At 37.8% G+C, this 25813-nt stretch overlaps 2 protein-coding genes across 5 annotated transcripts in view; one reads left to right on the forward strand and one right to left on the reverse strand.

Annotated features, from left to right (window-relative positions):
- Positions 1-14006, reverse strand: part of xxylt1 (xyloside xylosyltransferase 1) — a 29307-nt gene extending 15301 nt beyond the window's left edge. The window contains exons 1-2 of the mRNA XM_059341612.1: positions 13367-14006; positions 4362-4509 (exon numbers count right to left, since the gene is read on the reverse strand). Of these exons, the coding sequence (XP_059197595.1) occupies positions 4362-4509; positions 13367-13906 (688 nt within the window). The 5' untranslated portion in view covers positions 13907-14006. The remainder of the gene's footprint in view (positions 1-4361; positions 4510-13366) is intronic.
- Positions 14007-15868: 1862 nt separating this feature from the next.
- LOC131977397 (serine/arginine-rich splicing factor 11-like) lies at positions 15869-25668 on the forward strand. Of its 4 annotated transcripts, none has more exons than XM_059340669.1 (12): positions 15869-16236; positions 18520-18653; positions 21576-21685; positions 22300-22389; positions 22478-22524; positions 22629-22762; positions 22954-23035; positions 23400-23513; positions 23758-23847; positions 24331-24402; positions 24620-24797; positions 24895-25668. In XM_059340669.1, exons 1-12 carry the CDS (start codon positions 16115-16117, stop codon positions 25099-25101), a joined length of 1380 nt encoding a protein of 459 aa, XP_059196652.1. In that variant the 5' UTR covers positions 15869-16114; the 3' UTR covers positions 25102-25668. The 4 variants fall into 4 exon arrangements, with proteins under 4 accessions (XP_059196652.1, XP_059196653.1, XP_059196654.1 ...); XM_059340670.1 differs by having other exon boundaries at positions 16219-16236; positions 18520-21301; XM_059340671.1 differs by lacking the exon at positions 15869-16236 and adding an exon at positions 18906-21301 and having other exon boundaries at positions 18514-18653.
- The last annotated feature ends 145 nt before the right edge of the window (positions 25669-25813 follow it).

Genomic DNA, 25813 nt, shown 5'->3' on the forward strand with positions numbered 1-25813 from the left:
ATGAGAAAAGCTTTTTTTTAAATTTATTTATTGAGATTTACATTCTGCCTGCCAGCCAAAAGCTTGCAGCTGCAGCTAATTCAAGCGAGAGAGCTGCAAATTCTGGCTTTTTTTGCTTTGATTTGTATTGCCTTTCACAAAGGGATTAATGTTATTAGGTTTCATTTAGGATTAAAGGGATGCCAATTTAAAATTGTTGTGCAATTCAACATATCATTCAATCAGTAAGGGACATTCTCCACTAGTGAGAGGAAGTCAGGACATAAAAAGCTCCATTGCAATCCAACCCACCATCCCACTAAAGCCTGGCCAGTTATTTTATATGAATAAATCCACAGGTAAGGGCTATTAGCTGTTTTATTAGCTCTGGACAAACAGGGTGGGAGGTCTGATCATAGCAGGGATGTCTATTAAAGCTAGAGTTTAATGTTTAAAAAGGGCGTTATTGTGTGTTTGCAGTGATGGAAATGATCACAACAGCAAGTATGTTTTGGTGTTTCATCTTGGAATTACACCAGGGCCTGATGGGAGGTGAAACAGATGGATGCCAAGAGGCAAATAAAGATAGAAGCTAAAAACTATTGCAATAAATCAGAATTTTTGACACCCATCTGCTGTGTAATTTTAGGCCCGTGTGACAACCAATAGTTTAGCTACTACCTCGCTTCCAGGTATCATCTTTCTCACTTTAGCAAAGCAATTCACACATCAGCAGTGCCACTTCCACCTGAGGTGGAAAATAGAGGTGGGGGTTTTAGGAGAGACTCAAGTCTCAGCATGTCGAGACCTCTAGAGGGGAAAAAAAACATGGAACACTTTTATCATCGGACAAAAACAGTGTTTCTTAGGAACCTTATCATTAATTACAACAGGTTTCCATCGTGCAATTTTATTTCTCATCCTCCAAGGACAGATGGGGTAAAAATAGAATTCTTTTTCAAAGCCATTTGTTTGCTGACTGCTCTTGACACAAATACAGTATATCACGAATACATTTCTTCCCTCAATAAAGATGTTGTGATATATAATTGACAGATTTTTTGCAATATATAATAGCTATTTAGCTTAAGAGGAACATAAATGTCTAAACTCCATAGGTCTGATTAAAAAGGTGAAATACAGACCTCATAAACATTTTAATTTTCACTTTCCTATTCAGGCTCTGTAGCTGGCTCTACACTGAACCCAAAGTGCTGACAATTTCCTCTACTTCTTCCTTCTCTTTTGACAACCAAATTAAACTCAGTGAAATCACAACATCTCCCACTTCACAAGTTAGAGGATGTTAAATTTCAAGCCTTCCCACTTGCAGCTGCTATTTTTATTTATGGCTATCACGTTTGCTTCACTGTGTCTTTAATCATAAACGATGTTCTGTCTCTGCTGCAAAGCTCGTTGATTGAAGAGTTTTCGGGGAAAGTAGTACCTGAATGCCCTTTAGAGATAAAAGGATTCTTTAAATAGAAATGTGTGACCACTTGGACACAAAGCAGGCGGTTGGCACATGGGGCTAATCAATAAGCATTTTAGGGACACAACGTGAGACACCATCATACACACATCTCCTGCTCACGCAAGGGACTGCTCGAGGAAAAAAAACATACAAAACACCCAATACCACACTGGCAATATGTTGAAAATCCAGTCAAAACAACTTTGTGCTTCACCACAAATTATTTTTCAGAGCTGACAGCTGAGTGAAAATCACACACTCAAACATTTTCCCCCAAAGCACAATCTTTTATTTATCATCCTGCTTTGCCTGAATCTTTTTCCTCTTCTGCTTCCTAAGTGATATCTCACTTTTCTGAGTAATGTAAATAGCTTACTTTGATGTTCACCAGTGAACCTTAAAGAAAACCTGAATTTGACCACAGGGGTTGTCAAGCCTTCAAATGTGGACATGCAGCATCTTTCTTTGGTGGAAAGCTAATAAATGGACAAATTCAGCTTCCAGCTCACACAGATGACTGTGATTCCCACAACTGCAAGTTTATGGCAATGATTTAATGCATGTAATTGCTAAAAAAACTCAAACTCATTAAAATCATATCCCTAAATCAAACATTTAAAGTGTTCAAATAGTATCCACTGTACACTCTAAGGGTGTTTTCCGCTCATGTCACATGTGACTCACTATCTGTGTTTCCAATAAAGTTCGAAGCGAATTTTGAAGTATTTTAAATGGATTGCTGCAGGCTAATCCGTCAGTACACAATAGAAGAAGTAGAGATTGTACAAGAGAAAAAAAACAACAAAAAAAGAGTTTATTGGGCATCTTTGGTCACCCCCAAGAGAAAATGGAGAGAATTCTTAAGGAATTGGATTCAATAAGGCAACTTATAATTGTTATTTCATGTAAGCTTGTTTTGACCAGCAGAGCAGAAACAGCTGATCAGTCATGCGAGTTGAATGTGTAAAACCACCTCAAGCGAACGTAAAAACTATACGCATTATCAAAGTTTTATCGAATTTTGGTGTTTTTCATAAAGTTTTTCTCATGCAAATCTTCAAACTGCTCATAAAAATGTTTTGGATGGAAGCATGACTACTGGGACTGTTTGTCACTATAATATACAGGTCATGCACCTCTATGGAGCACCATCACTAGAAGTAAGGAGAACTCAAAATTTTCTCAGAAGTTTTCTGTGCAGTATTATAACAGTTTATATGCCATAAAAAAGAGAGAAAAAAATGCAAATTACATTTCTCTGATAATTAATTTTAAAAATTGGAATTGGAATAAAATGGAATATATATATATATATATATATATATATATATATATATATATATATACAGCCAACTCGTTCGTTGCTTCCTAGTTGGGCTGAGATGCACCGAATTGAATGCTTTCTAAAGGATCTGGTATGTGCAAATTGTTCATGACTGGAAAATGTATATATGACATGTTGTGATGACATGATGTTTTTTGGATAAGATATCACTATTTTAAACATAGATTGGTTATTATTCCTGATGGAAGCGTTTATCACATGATTTGTTCGAGGACCATCAGAAATTCTTTTAAGAATCTAACAATAAATTCTGTTTTTTAAGTTTCTCCTTATGATTAATGGTGACATTTTTTTGTTAAAAAAATAATAATCCGATTTTCAAATCCAGGTTCAGAAGGTTAAAAATCTAAAATAGTGCAGTGCTTCAAACTTCAGGTTTCATAAGTGTGCCTGTGGTGTCTATTGATTCTAGCACAGTGGTTTGGTTCATTTGTGGACTGATGCCCCATGCTGCACCTCCACTGAAGTGGCCCACAACAGAGGAGGTCGCTGCCATCAGTCAGCACCAACACAGGGGGCACTAAAGTGGGCAGCAGCGTCAGAACACACATCCTTCCTTCCTCGCTCCCCAGGACCTCTGCAGAAAGCCACGTGCCTGCTAGATACCTGTCCATACTGCTTTTTCCAGTGTCGTCACAGAAGAGCCAGTATCTGAGTGACATTTAGTCTAATTTGTATGGTAACACACAGTATTTATGTAAAAAATGAAGGGTCCTTTTACGAAAACAGATGTCCCCATTTTTGTTTCCCCAATGTTCCTTATGTTAGATTGTTATAATAAGATCTCACACACTTTTTAATTTCCCAAATCATGTGTTTTTATCATGCACTCAAGGGAAAAATCAATTAAACTCTTGTTTGTTTATTCATCTTGAGGATTGCTTTTATCTGTTTTTGTAAATGAACTGTTCAAATATGCTTTTATGAGATGCAATGCAAAAGCCCTTTCTCAGCCAACAGGTAAATGAAGTAATTCATGAACTCAAAACACTGCTGATTTTTTATTCTGGTGTGTCTTTTGTAACATTTCCAAGGTTAGGTGTTTTTCAGCTAATTCCAATAAGACATTTAAAATACATTGCTGTTACTTTCAGGTGGAATTTCAGTGTACAGGAGGGGGCAAACATAATTTCTACACATCAACATAAGCTGGGCCTTAATGGGACACTGTTTATAGAAATCCCATAAACAAATATTAGGGGTAATTTTCATGATGATAAGATATTATATCGATTCTTTGGACCACAATACCATATTTGCTGCTATCACAAACTCCATTATACTAATCCGAATGGTTTCAATTCAAGGGTCTGCAATCCATATGAGATGATGCACATTTAACAAAATCAGTTACACTAGTCATGACACCCCAAAAAAACTTCTCAACACCTCAGTAAACAAAACAGCAACTATCGACATCATGGATAGTTATTAACAGGTAAGAGAGGAAATATGAACCAGTGATTAAAATTACAGAAAGTCTCCAATACCTATTAGATTTCATCTTAGACTTTGTGGTTATTCAACTGATGAAGAAATGTTACAAAATGTGCTTTTTCTTACTTTCAGGCATGATGCGATGCATGGCGACAGACAGGAAGAAGATGGCGTCGCTGTAGTAAGCCCCAGAGCCAGCGCTGAAGTGCTTCTGCATGGCCTCGACAATAGGGAAGAGCTTCTGAGTGAGAACCGCAACATCGTGGAACAAAACCTGCAGATTGGAGGTGGATCAACACAGTGGAGTCAAGTTAGTACAGCAAAGTCCCAACTGCAGTAGAGATGGGAAACATATGGAACTAGATTTTATGAGACAATGAAAATGTCTGGCTGACAATACGTTTAAACCCAGCTACTCTTCTCTGTATGTCCTTTAAAATTGGAACAAACAAAAATGACAAGCAGTACACAGAGGAAAGGAAGGCACTGTTCAAAAGAGGGCATAAACATGGTGAGTGACTCAGAGGAGTATGACGCTCATTTGCAGTACACAACAGACAATATTTACCTCATTTAACCTCTCAAATAAAGCTTTAGGTGGCCATGATCACTGAGAGAACCATCATTTCTAAAGAAAAATAGATATAAAGGTAAACAACTAGGGCCGGGACTCGATTAAAAAAATTAATCTAATTAATTAGAGGCTATGTAATTAATTAATCGAAATTAATCGCATTTTAATCGCATATATATATTTGAACTGAGAACAGTGAGAAGTAATTATTTTCACATGGATTTTTAGTATACTATTGAATAATGACTGAATACATAAGCTTAAGCAACAAAAATATTGTTTATTTTTGTTCAAGTCCAACAGACCAGTGCAATTTTTGCCATTAAGTGCAGCAATAGCATATTTAGAAATATAGCACATTTCAGAAATTTAGGTAGCCTATAGGTAGGTAGACCTTCTGTAAACTATATGTAAACTATGCTATATGTTTTGCATTGAGGTGATACTTGAGGCTCAATGTGCTGCGGTGATATGTGAATTCCTTGTTGCATAGCAACACAACCATGCTCTTATCGACGCTTCCATCCGTTGTTTTTTTGTAACAAAATGTCCCATCATCCACGGGGCCAACCAAAGCGCTCTCATCAGCTTCTTCCTTCATGTTCACTGTGGTTTGTTGATGTCTGAACTCATGAATGCTAGTTGGTGCTCCAGTATAATCGGTCCACCTGAAACTCATCCAGTGAGAAACGTTCCGCGGTGCAAAAATAAGTTAAGTTAAGTTAAAGTTAAAATGCGTCAATTATTTTAACGCGTTAATTTTTGTTTAATAATTACTCTTAATTAACGCGTTAAAGTCCGCGCCCTATAAACAACACATGTTTTGGTGTCATTTTTTCCTACACATATGGTGATCACAGACTTATCGATCTACAACTGAAATTCCATTAAACAGCGTCTTCTTGTGTCCAGGTTTCCTGCGTCTCAGTGGTATAAATCACACGCCAGCTGTGAGGCAGCACTCTCTGCTCTGACCATGTACAGTAGATATCTCTGCAGATTACTGAAAGAGGATTTTTTTTTTTAAATATAGTAAGCACTGATTATCATTAAAGCTTTCCTGTAGGAGAATAATAAATGTGTTGGTTTGGGATCTAGTTAAGCCTGACATCAGTAAGTGTGTATGTTAGAGGCCTCAGCTAAAACCTGGACAATATGGCTACCGTATTATAAATCAGGTCCATGTACCGTATTATAAATCAGGTCCATGTGCCTCGATGGGCAAACATCATTTAATGATGGTGGCAGATTAAGGTAAGCCCTCTGTCAGTGCTGTCCTGGACTGCTGTTGGTAATGTGATATAATGGCACATAAATCACTGCTGGGGGTAGGATAATAGATATTGCTAAAATCCAGATGAATAAATCTCACTCACTTGGACTGCAATGGAAACATTTCATACGTTTAATACATTTCCTTAACACGTCCCAAAAAAACTTCTGGTGGCTGCATCATAGGGTTGTCAAAAGTATCGATACTCAAAAAAGTATTATAAAAGTCATGGTTCTAAAACGTTGTATTCGGATACGATACTCATTTTCAAAAGTATCGATACCTAGCCAAGGAATGAACAGTTAAGTTAAGTTATTGTTATTTTTTTTTTTATCAAGCTTGCCTAATATTGTGCACAGCATACAACCTCAAAATATTGTTCTTATTGTTATTGTTTATTGTATTTATTTATTTTTTGCACTACCTCAGACCTGAAGCTTGTTATTATAGTTGCAGTTTCTTTTTGCACAACTGTTTTATTATAAATATTTAACCTGTGGTTCTGTTAATTTTTACATGTTGCATTTTTCTTGTGAATAAAAATATTTCTGTTAAATTTTGGGATTTTTGTTTTTATCCTTGTGGTATCAAAAATGGTATCGAGTATCGAATATTTTCCCGAGTATCGGTATCGAGTTGAAAATGTTAGTATCGCGACAACCCTACTGCATCATAGTGTTTATATCAGAATATATGTTTGCTATTTTATATGAAAGTACACGATTGGAAACACTACAAGAATTAACACTACTACTTCTCGTTTACACTTTTTGCTGCTCTGGTTTCCACATTTCTCTATGCAGAATAAAACTTTCAACCAACAGCTAATGCTTGTGCTCTTAATGCTTTTATTATGACAAACCCACTGTCAAAAACAAGCAATTAAAGAGGCAAACCACAGGAAGACAAGTTAGTAAAATGATGATCAAATTGTGCACAGTTACTTGTGTAATATCACGGTATTACAGTATATCAGGGTATTTAGAAATCTCAACAGTATGATTATAAACACTGTGAAATATGCAGATGCTGCCCTTTCAATTTCTGTATTAACTGATAGCCAGACATGTATTTAGGTGAAGGCACAAGCCTTGAATAGAATATGACCATGATGAAACAGGATTAACAATAACTATGGATGTAAAGATTTGTTGAGGACAGCCTAACCTAATAACCCCATCTATAGCATATGTATTTCTGAAAGATTCATGTATATTTTAGAAACTATTTTGTGGCTTCACATTAACAATTCATAGAGAAAACTCAGCTAAAACAAGTTCTACTTTTCCTCAAATGGCCACAATAAATAATGCAACAAATTATTAAAAATAGCTTGACATATTTTGCACATAAAGTGTGATTTGCTCAACATTTGATATGTTAATACAAAGCGCTCCTACTGTGAGTCTTTCAAGGTTAGTTTCAGTGTTACTGTGGAGTTTTTTAAAAATGCATCTGCCGTCTTAAACGCAAATAAAACAGTTCAATTCAATCAAAAACTGGACAAAGACAGAATACTTTGTAGACTTTTGGTTTTTGTAAATATACTCTGAATTCTGAATGTAATGCTTTCTGTTCTTATATATGTTTTACACAGCATCCCAACTTTTTTAGAACCCGTGTTGTACAAAATAGATTGCATATGAAGACCAAGTAACTTTTTGTGTGGAATATAAAGCATTACTTTTGTTGTACTGATAAGAAATGCATTGAACGTTGAGTGCTACTTGTGCAGCATTTTCATCAACAGAAAGGGACCAGATCCAGAAAAGTTCACCAACTAACCACCCTTTGTGTTCCAGCATATCAGTTTTCAAGTAGCAGCTTTAAGAGCCTAAGCACTAGTTACTATTTTTACTACTTGTGAGGGACAAATGTGCAAGAGATCACATTGTTTCTCCTGGCACTCCCTGCCCCTCCCTCATCCAACATAGATTTTTCAAAGATCACAGATTTTTGGACTCAATGACAAGCATCAAGTAACCCAACAGCATTATTTATCCAGTGATTAGACTAAATACTGCTCAGTTCTATTATCCGTACTTCTGATGGTTTTGGCATTCAGTGTATTTTGATAAGTCATATTATTAGCTCGCAAACAGAACTAGCAGCATAAAGTTGACCTGAGAGGCTAGACACGATTGGCATTCATTGGCAAGTTGTGCTTCTTTGGTGGGAGTCAGTCTTGAGCTAAATTTCCTTTTTTGACTTTTGTGGCTAGGCTTGCTTAACTTCTAGTGAATAGAGGGGCAATTTAAGACATTTAATCCACTCAAAAACAGAATGACAAATATTACCAGGAAAAACTATGTACGGATATGTTTTGGAATTTCCCCATTAATAATGATTTGCCTTTGTATGGGCAGAGCATAACTATTATTCATCTTTAAATCTAATCAAAAGTGCAGGAACAATATGAGTAAAATCAGAACACTGTGTGCCAGGATAAGGACGACGATTACGCATCACAATGATGCTCTTGTTTTGTCCTGTGTTTCAAACCCAGTGCACCCCTGTGCACAGCATTTTTTCAAAGTCAATAAGTAAGTAATCATGATCATGTGTTTTTTGCTGTAAACAAGCAGCCCCATAGCAGGACATTTATTTCAAAGGGTCTCCATAAAGAGGGGAGGATATTTACACTTTGTTCTTTAAAAGTCATGGTTCTGTAACCACGTATAGGGTTCCAATAATTGACCGTTTTTAATAAGCTGGATCCTGCTAACTTACTTATGAATTACTTACTTTCCAGATTGTCACTTAGACGATATTGAGATACTGTTCTACACAAACTCCTGCTAACAGGGACAGGATGTTAAACTGGGAATTCTATCACATTGCTTTATGCTCTGGTGCTAATGAGTGAACACGAAGCACATGACTGCAGTATGTTGTGTAAAAGATGGTCAGCAGTAATGAGCAGAGCCTCTGGCAGTGAGACTCTGAGGGCTGTTTGTTGGGAATGTCATGTTGGTCATTGAATCTACTGTGGAGACGTGATGAAGGCTAAATTTCTTGCATAACCGCTGTCTTACACTCACGCTCATTTTAGATAAATAATTGAAAGGAATGAGGCTTGGGATGAGCTGACAAGGATGTCAACGTGCTCATATACACTGCCTCTGTCTGCCCCTGGGGAGACCCCGTCCCATCTGTAACTTTGGCAGGACTTCACTTTGTGCCTGTTTGTGCGTGCTTCAACAGAAACTGAGGAGACAGTGGCTATACTTGTGTCAGTGGTGGAAGAACATCATTTCATGATTCATTATCTCAAACCATGATGTTTAAAACCACTGGTCTGGAATGGTACCATTACAATGATAAAACCATTGGGAATACAGCCTGCTGCTACGATTTATGAGGCATGTAACTTTGGTTTACAAAAGCTCAAAATTGTGCAAGAGAGTTAAAAAACCTGTTTCCCTGGGACACGATGTGCCAAAAACCTGACTGATACATCAGCATTGAGATTTTCTACCACTTTTAGCTTTTTTACACATTTATTGGCATCAATCAGAATATAAGCCAATCTGAAAATACCCTGCAATAGAGACTAAAGCTAATTTTTTAATTAACATTTTTGGGGCATTTATTGTCTTTATTTGAGAGTGGACAGGACACAGATGACAGGAAACAAGGGAAGAGAAAGTTTGGAAACAACATAGAAAAAGTCCCCAGCCAGAGTCGAACTAGTGAAGTCAATCTGGGTCAACACCTTCTCAATGCAGGTCTTGATTTGAATTCTTCAGTAAACAAATTTAAGAGATCCCTATCAAAATGATGTCCTAATATTATAGCCCTGCTGATCGATATTTGGAAGTTTTAAAACTCCAATAACAAAGCATTGTCTGAATTTAATTATTCAGATTAGATTAGATAGATTAGATTGTTCTTTCTGCATGCCAATTCCACTTCATTCTTCAGAAAGAGGCTTTGTGTGGTCCTTCTTAACACAAGAAATAAACAGCTTGTCCAGTATTTTAGATTGCACACTTCAGCCATTCTCCTAGAAGACTCTGAGCACGGAGTACAGGGGGAAAAAAAGAGGACTAGCATTCTGACCCACAGGCTCAAAACTGCCAAGATGCCAAGCTGAGCAAACCTCTACCAACCCAAGCAGGCATGGGATCAGCCTGAGCTAATACAGAGCTGCTGCAACAACACCAGATGTTCTAGACGATCACACATTCCTGAGAGAAAAGGCCTCGCTGGTGAGGAGGACTTGGAAAGGGATAAGTAGGCCTAATTTGTAAACAAGTTTATGATCTTGTGCTCTGTGAAGAATACAAAAGGACATTGCATGCAATAGAAAGAGCACCAGAAAGGGGACATAATCCTCTATTTTGGCACAGATTGCACAGTAGGGGAGGGATATCCCCATTAGTGAGGGATTACTTCGGAAGACCAACACTGCCCCCATGTGTTTCAACATTAAACAGCACATGCAGCTAATATGTTTGCCTTATGCTACCTATACGTCAGAAGACTTTGAACAGATTTGGAAAAGACTCCCGGAAAACTATATAGTGTGCAGTGGTTTGTGTTGAAAAACAAAAAAACAACATAAAGAAGAGAAGATGCCACAAAATGCCCCTCACAAAACTGAAAAAGGGGTTGTTTTTCTGACATGAAAAGTTGACTATTTTACACTAAAAATAGTTATTAGGAAGAATAAAGGAAAGGAACATTTAGAAATTAATTCATGATATACATTTATGTCCTATTTGATTATAATGTGTTTAATTGAATAATTATATGTATCAGCTCTATCAACTTTCATTTAGTTAATCATACATTAATCATTGATTATTTATTACTTATTTATGAATACATTTATTTATACATTTTAACTGGGTCTCCTTACTGTTCTCTTTACTAAGAAACAGCATCCCCAAAAATATAAATATATGACATGACATGACTATATTTTTATTTAGGGCTGAGCTTACTAGCATTATTTTGATGTGATTTTTTTCTGTGGAAGTGGTTTTACCGGCCGAACTGGACCCAGGGACCTTTTCCCCTGCTCATCTATTGGTTGGTGATTGTGTTATGTCACTGAGACACGTTTGATATGATCGCAAAGACTAGGAAAAGACCGATATGAAACAGTGCAGATTACTACCTTGAACGATGAAGATGACGAGAGCGCTGTGACTCCAGTAAAACTCCTAGATTTACTAAAGACTTTCAGTTTTTAGTCTTTACTATGAAAATCTTTTGGTGTCAGCCTAGCATAAGACAAGGCCTGCCATGATACTAAATTAAGATATTCCCAAAGAAGTCCCACAATAGGCTGCAGACTATCAAAATATGGGGTCACTATACAATTTATGTAACTTTTAGACATCTACAAACTGTAAAGCAGCATACCCGATTTCCAGGTGTGTGCAGGGGTAAAAAGAGTCAGGACTTTAAATTCTCTCACTAGCTCTCTTTTATTGCATTCTTTACACAACTTGTTTCTGTTTAGTCTTTCTAAATTTCTTTTTTGGCACTTCAAGCACCACTAAGTGCCCTATACTTCCATTTTCTTTTGATATGGCAGACATCTCTACAGCCAATATCTTCAACACTCTGCAGCTCACATCAAAACAGTCTAGATTGATAAATAAAAATACAGTTTGAGATCAAAAATATGTCTCAAATTAAAAAACTAAAACTTTCTGGACTCGTTAGGATTGGGGGGACTTAAAAATTGAGTCATATGCCAAAGAAGATGAAAAAAAAAAACACAGTTTTGGTACAAAAATGTATGTAATATAAATGAGCAGTCCAGTTTGAAATATGTTGGTTAATCAAATTGAATTTACAGTCTGTCAAAATGGTGTTTAGGTGTAAAAATGACTCTCCTAGTCAGAAGATAACTTTGTAAATACTGTTTTGCATCTGACTCTGTGTCCTAAATTAATACAACATTTAAACACATAAATACATTGCAGTCTATGGGTGGTGGGAAGAAATCAATGTTGCATAGTATTGGATTATCTTGATTGGCAATTACAGACACAGAATTTACCTTTTTGGTAGGAGAATAACAAAACCAATTGCTTTTTGGGTCCACTAGATGGTGCTGAGCTTTTTAATGACAAGTTTTTATGACAGTGTTGATCAGCCTGTATTCTTGACAGTCCCATTTTGCTTCAATAAAAATGACTGAAGTGAGGTAGAAAACAAACCTTCATCTTATCTAACATTTAAAGTTGTTGACAAAGTTTTCCATTGGGGGCAAAGTATGCAGTTGAAAAAAGGAAGTAACATACACACATACTACAACATGCGTTATCAAAATACTCTGCTAATTGCAAAATGTTTCAAATTGCAAAAATGTTTTATTGATACTTAAGTATTATGATAATATTGTATTGTCTGACCTCCAACCCTGTTGCATTATGTAAGGGAGTATTCTACTGGTTCATCAGAGCTGTGTAGTTAAAATACAAGACCTGTCTCTCTGGCACTGTTTCACTACAAGCACCTAAATACTAGAGGTGGGGGGGAAAATGGATACAGCATAGTATTGCGATTTTTTGCATGGCAATATTATATTGGTTCATGGCCGCCAGGTATCGATATTTAGCACTCAGACAGCCCTGGGTTTTTGCTGTTCTGGAGGCCGTAGCAAGCTCACTTTTAGGAATATACTGGAGATACTGGTATCATATGCAACTAGAAGATATAAGGAATATATAGCATCAAGAATGTCAGGATATTGTGTCGGGAAGTTGTCGAAATAATGCTGCAATGTTAGGCTATTTTTTGATGTTTCATGGTAATTTAATAATAATTTTCAGGGTTAGGGTTAGACGTCAGAGGTCATGTGACCTCTGACGTCATGCTATCTCAATGAAAACATTCTCTTTGGGTTCCCACAAGTCTCCTCTTTACATACATGGCTGCCTCCCAATTCAGAACTGACAATTTTCTCTAAATGACAAAACAATTCTGGATTTAATTTCATTTTGTGGACACAAAACAGTTAAATCGAAATATATTGTATCGCAATACTCACCATATCGCAAAATTATTAAAAACGTAATAATATTGTATCGTGACTCAAGTATCAGGATAAAATCGTATCCTGGGGCCTCTGGGCATTAACACCTCTACTAAATACCAATACTAACTTACTTTTTTTAAACACACAATCTCAACAGCTTGAGACCAAACTCAAGCGATTTCAATGTACATTAAAGGCAACTTTTGTAAAAGTAAAAGTAAAGTTTGTTGCTTCTTCTATTAAATTCAACAGATAACATGGTCATGGTACGGTGCAAAACCTACCTCATACTTAAATGTCGCATCGAGGAGAAACTCCTGCAGCATCTTCTCTCCCAGTTCTTGGCTGGCCTGGTCACTCACAAAATGAAGGACCAACACCTCTCCTTCCATGAATTGTCCGTGCTTAACCATAGACAACATGGCCACCCTGAACTTGTCCTGCAGGCTTCGACTCTTGTCCACCTTGGTGAACATCATGAGTGCGTGGTAGTGTTGGTCACCAGCGCTGCCACTGTCCCCTCTCCTGGGCCTAAACCCCTCGCTTTCTCCTCCCACATCTTGCTCCTCCTCTCCTTGCTCCTCAGATCCAGCTGAATGCGAGAGCCTGGTGTCCACAGTTAGGTCAGCATCGTTTCTGTTGGTGTTATGGCTCGCCTGGGTCTGCTTGATTCTCTTTGTGGTACTGGAGAAGTTCTGCCTCTCTGAGCCAAAGTAGTAAAACGCTACAACAGCAAGTGCAGCCGCCAGGAGAAGCACAAACTGATAGGACCGGAAAGTGCTGATCCTACCCATGATTCTGGCTAGCAGTCTTAGGATGCCCATATCTCCCTGTTGGTGTCATAAGAAAGGGGCTGTACAAGGGAATACATTCATCATTTTGTGTCCCTCCATTTCAGTCATTTTTGGTGAGTTGCGAACATTTACCTGTAAGAGAAAGAATACTCATTTAGTCCTGACCCAAAGAAAGGGCACTGCCTGCCAAAAACAGTAATAAAGGTTTGGATTTTGTGCACTGGCTTCTGACCTTAACACTGAAGACCTACTTTAAAATAATAACAAAACAAGGATTTAGTGTTTAAAACATTTCTTGTACTTTTTGAAATAGACACTCTTTATTGCTTACCATATTTTTGGTTTGACATTGATTACAATCCAAAAGTCACTTTTAATAATATCCTGTACTATCAAATTCAGGTACAGACATCTCATGTCATATATCAAAATTTTCTTTTCTTACATGATTTTTTTTTTTTTTAAATCAAAGCTCCATAAAGTGCACATTTCAATTATGAAATGGATTAAATAAAAACAACCTATGAAATAAAATAGGACAATATTTTTCTGAAATAAATATATTATATGAGTAAAGAATATGATATGACAAAATAACTAAAATATTATGCTCTATTGGACATTTGGGGCAAAAACACCACTTCTCGAGGCTCTGTAGGCAGTGTTTGCATACATTTCGCGCCAATGTTGCTCAGTAAACACTGGCGCTAATGACGTTAAAGCTATAAATCGCCAGTGTCACCGTAAACAGAAAATACTGTATAATTCACTATTAAATAAAAGTGGCAGAAGTGCATCCACTTGCCTGTCTCATGTCGTAGATGTCTGCGGTCCATATTGACAGCTTGTTCTTACTGGCTTCTCACCTTTATAAACTGCTACATTTGCACACGTAACGCTGACATTAAACGCCACCTTTAACGTTAACTGAATACCATATAACCCATATAACACCTGCAGTAACAAACACTGCAGCAAACTGTTGACATCCAACCAGTAGCGACGATGCTAAGTTAGCAAGCGACGACTTTGCGCCTAACGTTATAGGTGGGTCGTTCAGTTGTTTGATTAAACCAAGCACCGATCCAAGTCCTGCTCGATGGTTTGAAATTGTTGATGTATCTTTGCATCGACCGTTGCTCTTGAAGTATCACAGTGTTTGCATGGCGTTGTGATTACGAAAGTAAGAAACGGCAATAAGACTATTAGAGAAATCACCAGCTAGCAGCCTAGCAACAACATGCTGTGACGCAACTTTAGCCACACCCACTTTGGCTTTAGCCGTATTCCGAGCCATGTTGCCTTTAGGGACAGTTGAAAATATGAGCGTGTACTGTAATGTAATTTCATTTTCATTTATTTGCGTCTTTATTTATCCAGTTAATTGATCAATCTATATTTACAATTGTTCACTTCAGATTCTACAGTTGAATATTTTGAATTGCCCACAACCTCATGTTTTGAGGAAAAAAAAACCCGATATCAACAACTCAAAGTATGAGTGGAGTTGCAGGAATAGTTTAAATAATTTGAATATAGGTTGAATATATATATATATATATATATATATATATATATATATATATATATATATATATATATATATATATATATATATATATATATATATATATACCCACTGTTATTTTAAGGCCTTATTACTTAATTTAATTATTATTATTTTTTGTTGTTGTTAATAAGTATCGACAGAAATTACTGTGCTACTAATATTGGGTGATTTAGACAAGGCAAGGCAAGGCATTTATGTAGCACCATTCACACACAGGGTCATTCAAACGGCTTTAGAGATGCATACAATGAAATCAATTAAAACAAGCAATTAAAATGATTAAAATATGTATATATATCGTATTTATGATAAATATCAATATATTTACTTATTCCACATTCCAACATTGTTTTGTCGTATTTCAATGGTGACAAGTCGTGTTTATTAGAAATAAAAGCTCATAAGTACGAGATTCCAACCAACACGTGAAAGCATCATCCCTGCCTCACGACATTGTCGGCAGCAGCATTGTTGCTCTGTGCTCGCGGCCGTCTCTGGATCTGCCCGCAGCAAATGTTAACCACCTTGTGTCCGCAGGGGAAATGTTATCTCTGGTAGTCGTCTGATGTTGTTTTCCTCCTAAACGTTACTTAGCTCGTATTTTCTTGTTTGTAATTCAGCTTCGTTGCTAGCATAAAAGCTAGCTAGCTTGATTAGCACTCGCGAAAATGAATTCCAACACGCACGTCATCCAGGTGACTAACGTCTCCCCGAGCACGACGTCCGAACAAATGAGGACTCTGTTCGGCTTCCTCGGAAACATAGAGGAGCTCAAACTGTTTCCACCTGAGTGAGTATTGTCAACTATACATGGGCAAAAACGTTGTCTTACCTAGCTAACAGGCTGGACCGGGCCTGGGCCTGTAGTGTGGAGTAGGCCTCGCTAATGCTAGTAAGGTCTGCCGCCTTTAGTGCAGCTGCAGTCACTCCCCTCACCGCCGCATGAGGACAAACACTGAACATTTCTCCTGGTGTGTGTTTATGTGAGGAGGGTTCGTTAGATTCACATCTTCCACAGACCCCTGGGTGTAACTGTTATCGTAGCTTAGTCATTTAATCAGTCAACAGAAAATTAATCGACACCAAATTTGATGAACTGTTAATTATTCGAGTTAACCATCAGGTCAAAATGTTAGGACTTCATGTAAAGTTATGCAGCAAATAGGATAATTTAAAAAAAGCATCTATCAAAAAACTGTAAGATATAATGAATAAGTAACAATAAAAAAGCAAGGAAACTATACTGCCCTATAAAGTCTAACTGCAGCAACTACATTTTTTTATTCAAAATTGAGTGATAACTAAAAATTAACTCCTTGATGTCTGTTTTATCTTGTGACAAAGTTTTAGATTTCAATTTTACTTAATTTCAGAGAAATAATGATATAAAAACCACATAATCCAACTGAAAACCAAGCAGTAATTGCACTTACCACTGTCTGCTTTGGATATATATACTAATTTAAACATAAACATAACAAAAAATGTAAGTTTATTTAAAAGGTAAATCATCATCTACATAGTGATGAAGTAAAAATAAAAGTGAGATAGTTACTGCAGTTAGACTTTGTTGGGCAGTATAAGCAAGTAAACTCTAAGAAAAAAAAATTCAGTACAAATAAAAAACAACAACAACAAGATAATCAATAATGTATTACCATGGCTCATTTACCATGATATGTGGTTAGGGTAAAGAAACACATTGCAATACAAATGCAAATCTAGGTAGACGGATAAACATATGTTACCAGAGTAAATATAATAACCAAGTATGGAGAGGGAGGGAGTTAACCAAAGCAAGATGTAATAAATATCTGGACAATTCTTAGTTTGACCCCCGAAATTCAGAAATCATTTTTCCCATGAGGATAGTCAAGTATAAGTATTCTAAAATTAGGGCTGTAATTAACAATTCGTTTTGTATTGATTATTCTAGTGATTATTTTCTCAGTCAATCATGTTGTTTAAAAGAAAGAAATCCATACCAGTCCAAGGTTATGTCTTTAAAGGTCATGTTTTGCAAGCCCCAAATTTAAGGGTACTCTGCTAACATCATATAAAATGGAGAAAAGCTGCAAATCCCCTTGTATGAGATTCTGAAAACAGCATATTCTAATGCTTTTGCATGAAAAATCACTCATAAATATCATAATGCCTGGCAATTTTTTTTCTATGGACTTTTTGCTCTGTTGACTATTGCAGCCCTATCTAAGACTCAAAGATATTCTATTTGCAGTATTAAAACACACAAGGCAAAGCAACTAAAGAGTTTAAGCACAGTACTTGGCTTTGATAAATGGCCCTTAAATCACAATATCCAAGTTGATGTCAGTTAATTGACACACGATTAGGCTGTCCAAGCTGGTTTACTTTCTCTGCATTACATCACTGTTAATGTAATAAGTCATGCATTTTTGTATGTACCACTTACTTTATAGACTTAAAATATGTTAATTGTTGAAGTTACTGTGATGTTAGTCAATAATGTAAATGCACTTCAATTGCAGCTATCGATGTAACAGCTGCAGCTTTTTTTTAATGTATTAAATGCTGATTTAGACAAAGTGGGAAAACAAATTAACTTAGCATTAATATTATTATGTCAGCAACTTCCTGCTCCTAATCCCCTTGGTTCCCTACTTCTCACTTGGGATGCTAATGAGCTACAGCAATACTCTACAGTATTTGAACATTGACTAGTAGGAAATAATTGTTCTCTGCTTTGTATTTTTCTCTATCGAGTTACAACTGGCTTCTCAGCAGGTAGGACATGTCGAGGACTGTAACCACTACAAAGGTTCAAAGTGTCAGTGATTGACAGTGATCTTTAATTCTCAATAGATTGTCAATGAGCAATGTCCTAACAATACAATACACTACTTAAAAAGTATTTCTTTGTTGGTCCAAGCAGAGCATGTTAGAGGTCAGACACTGGATGAGATTGTGCAGCCCACAATTCATTATTAAGTTAGATGTCCCTGGGGACACAAAACTCAATCAGGTCAGTTTGAAGAAGGCATGTTGGGTCTCCTTGTTTGTATTCTTTGCACAACATATCTGTATTTTCTTCCAGTGACTCTCCCTTGCCTGTGACTTCACGTGTCTGTTTTGTAAAGTTCCTTGAGTCTGAGTCGGTGGGAGTTTCCCAACACCTGACGAACACCGTCTTCGTGGACCGAGCCTTGATCGTGGTCCCTTTCGCTGAAGGTGGGTGTCTCTTTTATTCCTGCCTCGCTCACATGGCTATCTCTGAACATACGGCACAATGTGTAGGTTGTTTTGATAGAATAGCAAACACTATCTGAGCCACTGTGAGTTTTTTGTGACCAAGCAAAATTCGCTAAGCTTTTCAGTGCTTGGCATTTCTAGGTATGTAAAAGGGAAATGTACATTTGTGTCCATGTCTGACAATCTAGCTGTAAACTTCTCTCTCTGTTATTTGTGTTGTGGTTTTCATAGTGGACAAGTCATTTGCAGAGAGCCCCTTCCTTGCTGGCTGAAAGTGGTCCTCTGCTGCCATCAGGAGATTAGAAAAAATAATGGCACCAGGCTCGCAAGCCCCCTTCTCTCTCTTGTTCTGCAGTAAAATATTAACTCTTTATTTTTTTCTCTCTGTTCAAGGCATCTTTTCTTTAAATTAGCCACACAATGCTTAAGCAAAATGAGGGGGTGGTGGGAGAGGGTGCAGGGCAATCAGTTCCTCCGCTCAAAGACTATGATATTTAAAAAAAAAAAATGTATGTCAATTAGTAGGCATGCACCAGACTAGGGATGCCCCGAGCACATCTGCTGGATTGGGTTGGATGCAGATCAAGATCATTTAAAATTATTTTTTAAATAAACCTTCAAGCTTGAACCATATCTGATCCTCTCTTTATATTTGAACCTTTTGCACTCTGGGAACGCTGTTTGTCAAAATTTCCCAGTGAGCTTCAATTTCTGATATCCACACTGACGGCATGCATCAGCGAGAAAAGCCACTGTAGGTTAGCCGCTTTGCCTCAAATTCAGCAACATTTTGCAGGTGTCGTACACCTCTAAAAAGCTGTTCGATTGGGTATACTTTGTTTCATAGTGTCTATGTACTTTAGCTGCTGTCACAACAGATTCATGCTGGTACTTTTTTGTAGAAAACTGTTAAACACCCTTGACATACACACTTGTGTTTTCCGTTACTGGCTGAATAGACGTACTTTCAAGTTTAAATTGGGCGGTGCTATGCTGGGTTTGTTTTGGTCACCAAACTCCAGGTGCAACAAAACTTAGCAGTAGAGCGAGGACGATGTCAATTAGGCACCGGCTGATGGAGGAGGAGGAGGAGGAGGAGGAGGTCTAATCAGCCAAATAAGTGAAGACTTTATCCGTGTGGGTGTTTAGGGTGTGGCTTTGTTTTGTTAATGCACAGCTGTTCACCAAATTTTACTTGTTATTAATTCTAAACTGGGCCTAATTAGCCTAATGCTGCATCCACATGGATTCTGATAAAACGAAACACCCTGTGACATGATATGGTCACGAAGTTGTCGTATTTTTATTCAGAGGATGGAATAAAATGTTTCATAAAGTTTTTTTTATATAGCATTCTGTTTGCAGTCTGCCTGAATCCACGTACATGCAGCAGGAGTATAGGCTGTATTACAAAGTCAAATATAAATACTGGATCGTGACTTGGCAGATTGTAAATACTAAATGTGTCAGATCTGGAGTAAAATGTTCAGGGCATCCCTACACCAGCACAAAGCATGCAGGATAGATCAACTAATCAGCTGTGCATGCTGTAATAGATTTTGAAGGTGTGTGCCATCTAAAGTTACTTTGAGCAGATGTTGTGGAAGTTAATTAGCATATATGGCAGATTTGGTTATTAATCATGATCAGCACAAACTGCCTTTGGCATTTACTTGCTTTATGTGCCAAAGCTTTGTATTTTACAATGTGCATCTGTATTTCCAAATTTTCACTAACACACAAGATAAAAGTAGTTTTTGAGGCTCTGCTTGATGTTGCAGTAAAAATGCTTTTTATTGACCCTCTCCACACATGACTCTGTGAGTTGAGTGAATCTCACGTTTAACAGTGGTATTTCTTTTGTTGTTGTGTTTTACAGTTCTTTTTCCTGGTTCAGCCAGCCCTATATACCAGGCCCTGCTGAAAATGCCACCAACAGTTTTGTCTTCTGCAGCCTTATCCTGTTTCTCAAGTGTCCTTTCTGTTGTGTGTGTGCGTGCGTGTGTGTGTCTCCCTCTCTCTCTCTCTCTCTCTCTCCCCCCCTTTTTTAAAATGTAAAATGTCAGATTAAAAAATAGCCTGTTTTCAGATTGCACCATGGATGATCATCTCCATAAGATTTTCCCTTTGATTTTACTGTTTGGTTTCTTCAGCTTTGGGCACATTTGTCATGTTTTTTTAATCACAGCTTTTGCTGTTTATAGCCATTAAATGTTTAGTGCAGTTTATTTTTGACATTGTTTAGTGTTTTTAGTGACGTTCTGTTGGCTAAAACCTAGCAGTTCTATAGCCTGTTAGCAATATTTTATCTGGTTGCCAAGTAAGTTTCCTTTTTGTGGTGGGATTGTAGAAAGTAACCACCAACAAAAGGCCAGAAAAGGTAATATGTGTGTACCTTTTCTGTTTTTGTATTGGTTTTGGTAAGTGATGTTAAAATGTACCCTTGTGTCTACACCCAAATCATGAACTTTGTTTTCTGTATCTCAATGTTTTTGTGTGCTTTATAGCGAAGCCGCCGGCACGAGTCGCTTGTTCATAAAACATCTAATGAAAGTTGAGAGCACATCCCACGGGACAACTGGCTGTGCTTGCTTACGTTTGGTTCATGACTTAAAAAACAAGTACAGGTGATAAAATCTTGGCAGTGTTGACCACAGTGTGTATTGTGACTTATAAACTCATAGCTGCTAATCCTACAATCATACTTTCACACACAAAAAAAAAGTCATGGATCAAGATTTACAGACAAGACAAAAAAAAAAAGTGGATTTTTTTTTTTTATCATTTTTTATTTTTTCACCACAGAGTAGTTAGACTGAGGTGGCTTGTCTGCAAGTCTTGTCTGAGTGTTTATTGATGCTTGTTTGGAGCATGTACTGAAATGTTGTTGTTTTTCTCCAGGAGTCATTCCTGATGAATCTAAAGCTATGTCGCTGCTGGCTCCAGCCAATGCCGTGGCAGGAATGATGCCTGGGGGAGGCCTTCTTCCAACACCCAATCCTCTGGCAACAGTGAGTTTTAACATTCACTTCAAAGCTCCCAGTGTGTTCATGAACATTTTGGGTTTCTCTTTTCTATTCCGAGTCGTTTTTATCCTTGTTACCCTCCAGGCACCGCTGTGCATATTAGCCATATTTCTCAGAGTATATTTTTCATATTTCAGTGGCCTGTAAACTCTTTGATGGTGTTTTTCAGCATCCAAAGCTCAAGAGTTAGTCATCTGGAGATTGGCATATGTTCTATGATTATGCGTTGAGGAAGGTAAATTGGAATTACATGTAGAGAGAAAAAACCCCTCACCATTGTTTCTGTAAAAACCTTCAAAAAAGATCAGATGTGACTTGCAGAAAGGGAACTTTGATCATTTACAGTTACAAAATCCTTTGAATTAAATCTCTCTCATATCAAAAAATAAATGGTGGCCCCAGTGTGAATGGAGCCTGTTGAATACTAATTGATCTCGTAAATGTCAGATTTAATAGGACTACCATGTTGCCAGGGCACTTAGTATCACTGATCTGCACAGTAATTCAGTTTATCAGAATACGCTCATGATGAATTAGTTTTTGCGAGTGCTATTGATTAGCTCTGCAGAGTGTAAGCGTGTCTGTGTTTGTTATGTTAGATGGGAGGGACGCCATTCGGAGGTCTCGGAGCTCCCAACATGGAGCAAATGGCTGCCATGGGAATGCCGGGCCCAAACATGAACCCCCAGGTGAGCTCCTGATCAGTAGCAGTCATAGCCACAACATGTTGAAACTAAAGCTCTTTCTAATGTTATTATCCTCCTCATATCTTTTCAGGCTCTTTCTGCAGACTTCCTGAAGCTCATGCAGTCCATGGACCCCAAGTAAGAAACTACACACACACATTCATTAAGGATTTACAGTCCAGTGAGCTTAAAAGTTTTTGGAGATAAAAAAAAAAAACTTAAATAATTGATGGCACTTGCAGACTGAATCCATTAGCGGCCGGACTGAACTTGAATCCGGGACTGAAGAATGACGCCTCCAATAAGGAGATTGAAGAGGCCATGAAGAGAGTCCGAGAAGCCCAGTCTCTCATCTCTGCAGCTATTGAACCAGGAAGTGAGTGCTCAGTTTCATCATGTGCCCTTCTACAAAAAGCCACTTGTTCTACAGCACATTACGATGAGTGTTTAAGCTGATGTCCTGTTTAATTAAGCATTGTGCTGTTATATACTGTTTGTTCCATTGTGTGAGCCCTAGGTGGCTACTATACAGTAGATATTTGACAGTCCATTCTTTTTTTTTTCCAGATAAGAAAGATGACAAGCGCAAACATTCCCGCTCCCGTTCACGGTCACGGCGTAGGCGGTCCAGATCTCGCTCAAGACATAGGTAAAGACACTCAAGTCTCTCTGTGGACTCTTATACTGTCTTGTATGTAGACAGCATTTTGTTCACATCTGATATAAGGAGCTGTACAAAGTCTTGAAAGTTTGAAAAATTATCAGTTTTAACCCTTAATTGCCATTGCTAGGAATATGGTATATTGCTGTGGGCATTAATTAATTCTTTAAACTTTTTTAAAAATTTAAATTGTGTTTATAGTCATTATGTAGGTTTGATGATAAAGGCTTTGTGTATGTTTTTTTTTTTTTGGTTTAGGTACCTTTTTTCTTGAATGTTACTCTTATAAAGCTGTATGAACCCAGAGTATATTAAATTTGATTTAAAATGTGCCACTTCATCATCATTGCAGACGCTCTAAGAGCAGGTCTCGGCGGAGGTCCCATTCAAGGAGTAGGCGGAGGTCCAAGAGTCCACGCAGGAGGAGGACTCACTCCCGGGAGAGAGGGCGCCGCAGTAGATCTAGGTCAGCACTCCACTGTTAGCCTCAGCACTAAAATAGCTGCCGTTTTTCATTTTACTGCCAACCACATGTGTAGTGGTGCTGCAAAATTTGAGCTGTAGTCATGCTTTCAATTTTTTAAAACTGCCACTTTCAACAGTCCTCGCAAAAACATTCACTTCCAAGAGCTGCCAGTGCATGCAGTTCTTATTTCCTGCGGTGAGCTGCTGTGTGCTAATTATGTTGACCTTGCCTGTGTGTTGATCAGGGACCGGAGGAAGGAGGAAAAGTCTAAGAAAAGGTCGAAGACGCCCCCCAAGAGCTACAGCAGTGCCAGGAGGTCTCGAAGCATCAGTCGGTGAGTGGAAGAGGGCCAATCACATTCACCACACATTTAATCAAAGAATGCTTGCACAGATTGGCTGCCTGCAAAAAGTAATATCCGAGTACAAAAATGGAGTGCAGGGATTGTTTGAGCTGAGAAGTTTCAATACTGCTTGGTTCAGGGTTATTTTGGTCCGTATCTGGAAGACACTTCATACTTTGTGTCCGGTTGATCATGATCTTGTTATCATCTACCTATATGCGTTGCAGCCCAAAAACTGCAATTTGGGCTTAAAGTTCTCAGGCAAAGAGCGGCTTTAAAATAATATAATTTTCTTTTTTCCAATACATCGTAAACAAACACATTGGGAAAACTTTGAGACTCAGGTCTTTTCTTGCTTTAAGCCTTGTATGATGCTATATTCACTTAAGCAAATAACTTGACATTGCAGCAGTTCATAATTGGGCAAGAATGGCTGGAGTATTAACTATGTATTTTTTCTACTTTGTGCCTTAGGAGGCACAGGCGAAGCCGTACTGCATCTCGGTCCCCCAGAAGGAGGTTGTCCAGGTCTCCATCCATCAGACGGTGAGTTGTCAATCACAGTCCCATTTATTCCTGATAATGGACACCTTGTTGGGCATCAACCCCCTTTATACTATGGTCGATTGCCAAAATAAAATCTATATTCAAAAATGGAAACTTTAGTCAATCAGAGTTGGGTATTCACCCATGCCTTAGTGTGAAGGAAAATAAGTTTGTGATAATTTAGTGCCACTAAAATGAGATTTTTCATATTTTACAGTCACAAGAAAGAGAAAAAGAAGGACAAGGAGCGTGAGAAGGACCGGGACAGAGAAAGGAGGGAGGACAGGGACCGCAGCAGAGATGAAAGAGAACGCTCCAGCAGCAAGAAGAAGAAGAGCAAAGACAAGGAGCGAGATCGGGAACGCAAGTCTGATAGTGAGAAAGGAGACGTTAAGGTACGTTTAGAGCCTGGAGTTTCCTTTAGTTGAACATCCCAGTAGCTGGCTGAATTTGTACTCTACTTTTGAAAACTCACTTGAACTATCTTGACAGGTGACCCGCGATTACGATGAAGAGGAGCAAGGTTATGACAGTGAAAAGGAAGGCGAGGAGGATGACGATGAGAGGAAGAGCGACTCCGACTCTGTGTCGTCCCCCAAAGGCCAGGAGGAGATGGAGCGCTCAGAGGGCCAAATCCCCAAAAAGTCCAAACTGAACGGAGACGACCACCATCAGGAAGACATGGAGATGAGCGACTAAGAACATCCCCAACCAGACCGTGTTATCTTTCCACTGTCCTCTTTTATATTTTTAATATAGGCCACAAGTTATTCACAACAAAGATTTGTTGTCTAAACTGTAGAAGCACCAGGGAAGGAGCGGGCATAGAAGGAAAGCAGTTGAATCATTTTTGTAAAGTAAAGAAAAACAAGGACTAAAAATATAATTAACATGAGACATGGTTTTAAATTGTCATTGCTGTACTTTTTTAAGATCTGTTGATTTTCTTTTTGTTGCCTTTGTGTTCAAACGTCCTGACGGTGAAATACTCAGCGCATAAATGCTGTCTATGTAAATATTTTACCAGTCGGGATTTAGTCCTTTCTTTCTTCAGACTGTTAGTCACTCGCCACGCAGCACCAACTTCATGGTAACTGTTTTGTTGTTGAACCATTTTTGCTTTAACTGTAATGCACCGATCGTGTTTCAGCTGACCTTCCTATTTACAACCCTTTGTAAGTGTACACTGTAGATTGAAATGTGTTGTTGCAATGAAATACAATAGGTTTTCCAAAGGAAACTAATAAAATTGGTTCAAACTGTCAACTTGTTTTGTCATTGAAAGATGTTTTGATTTTGATGAACTGCTATACTACTATGGCAGTTATTTTTTAAGATATTTTGACAACATACTATACTGACTTTTAAGTGACATTTTAAAGACATGACTTTTTTTGAGGGGGTCATTTTT

The sequence above is a fragment of the Centropristis striata genome, chromosome 9, assembly GCF_030273125.1.
Source record: "Centropristis striata isolate RG_2023a ecotype Rhode Island chromosome 9, C.striata_1.0, whole genome shotgun sequence".
Taxonomy (NCBI): Eukaryota; Metazoa; Chordata; class Actinopteri; order Perciformes; family Serranidae; genus Centropristis; species Centropristis striata.

Bases quoted from the DNA above. Each gene is read 5' to 3' on its own strand.
- LOC131977397 (XM_059340669.1), top strand. From the start codon at position 16,115: ATGAATTCCAACACGCACGTCATCCAGGTGACTAACGTCTCCCCGAGC. The intron at 23,848-24,330 runs GTGAGTGGAAGA...TTTGTGCCTTAG, and splicing joins AGGTCTCGAAGCATCAGTCG to GAGGCACAGGCGAAGCCGTA. The intron at 24,403-24,619 runs GTGAGTTGTCAA...CATATTTTACAG, and splicing joins AGGTCTCCATCCATCAGACG to TCACAAGAAAGAGAAAAAGA.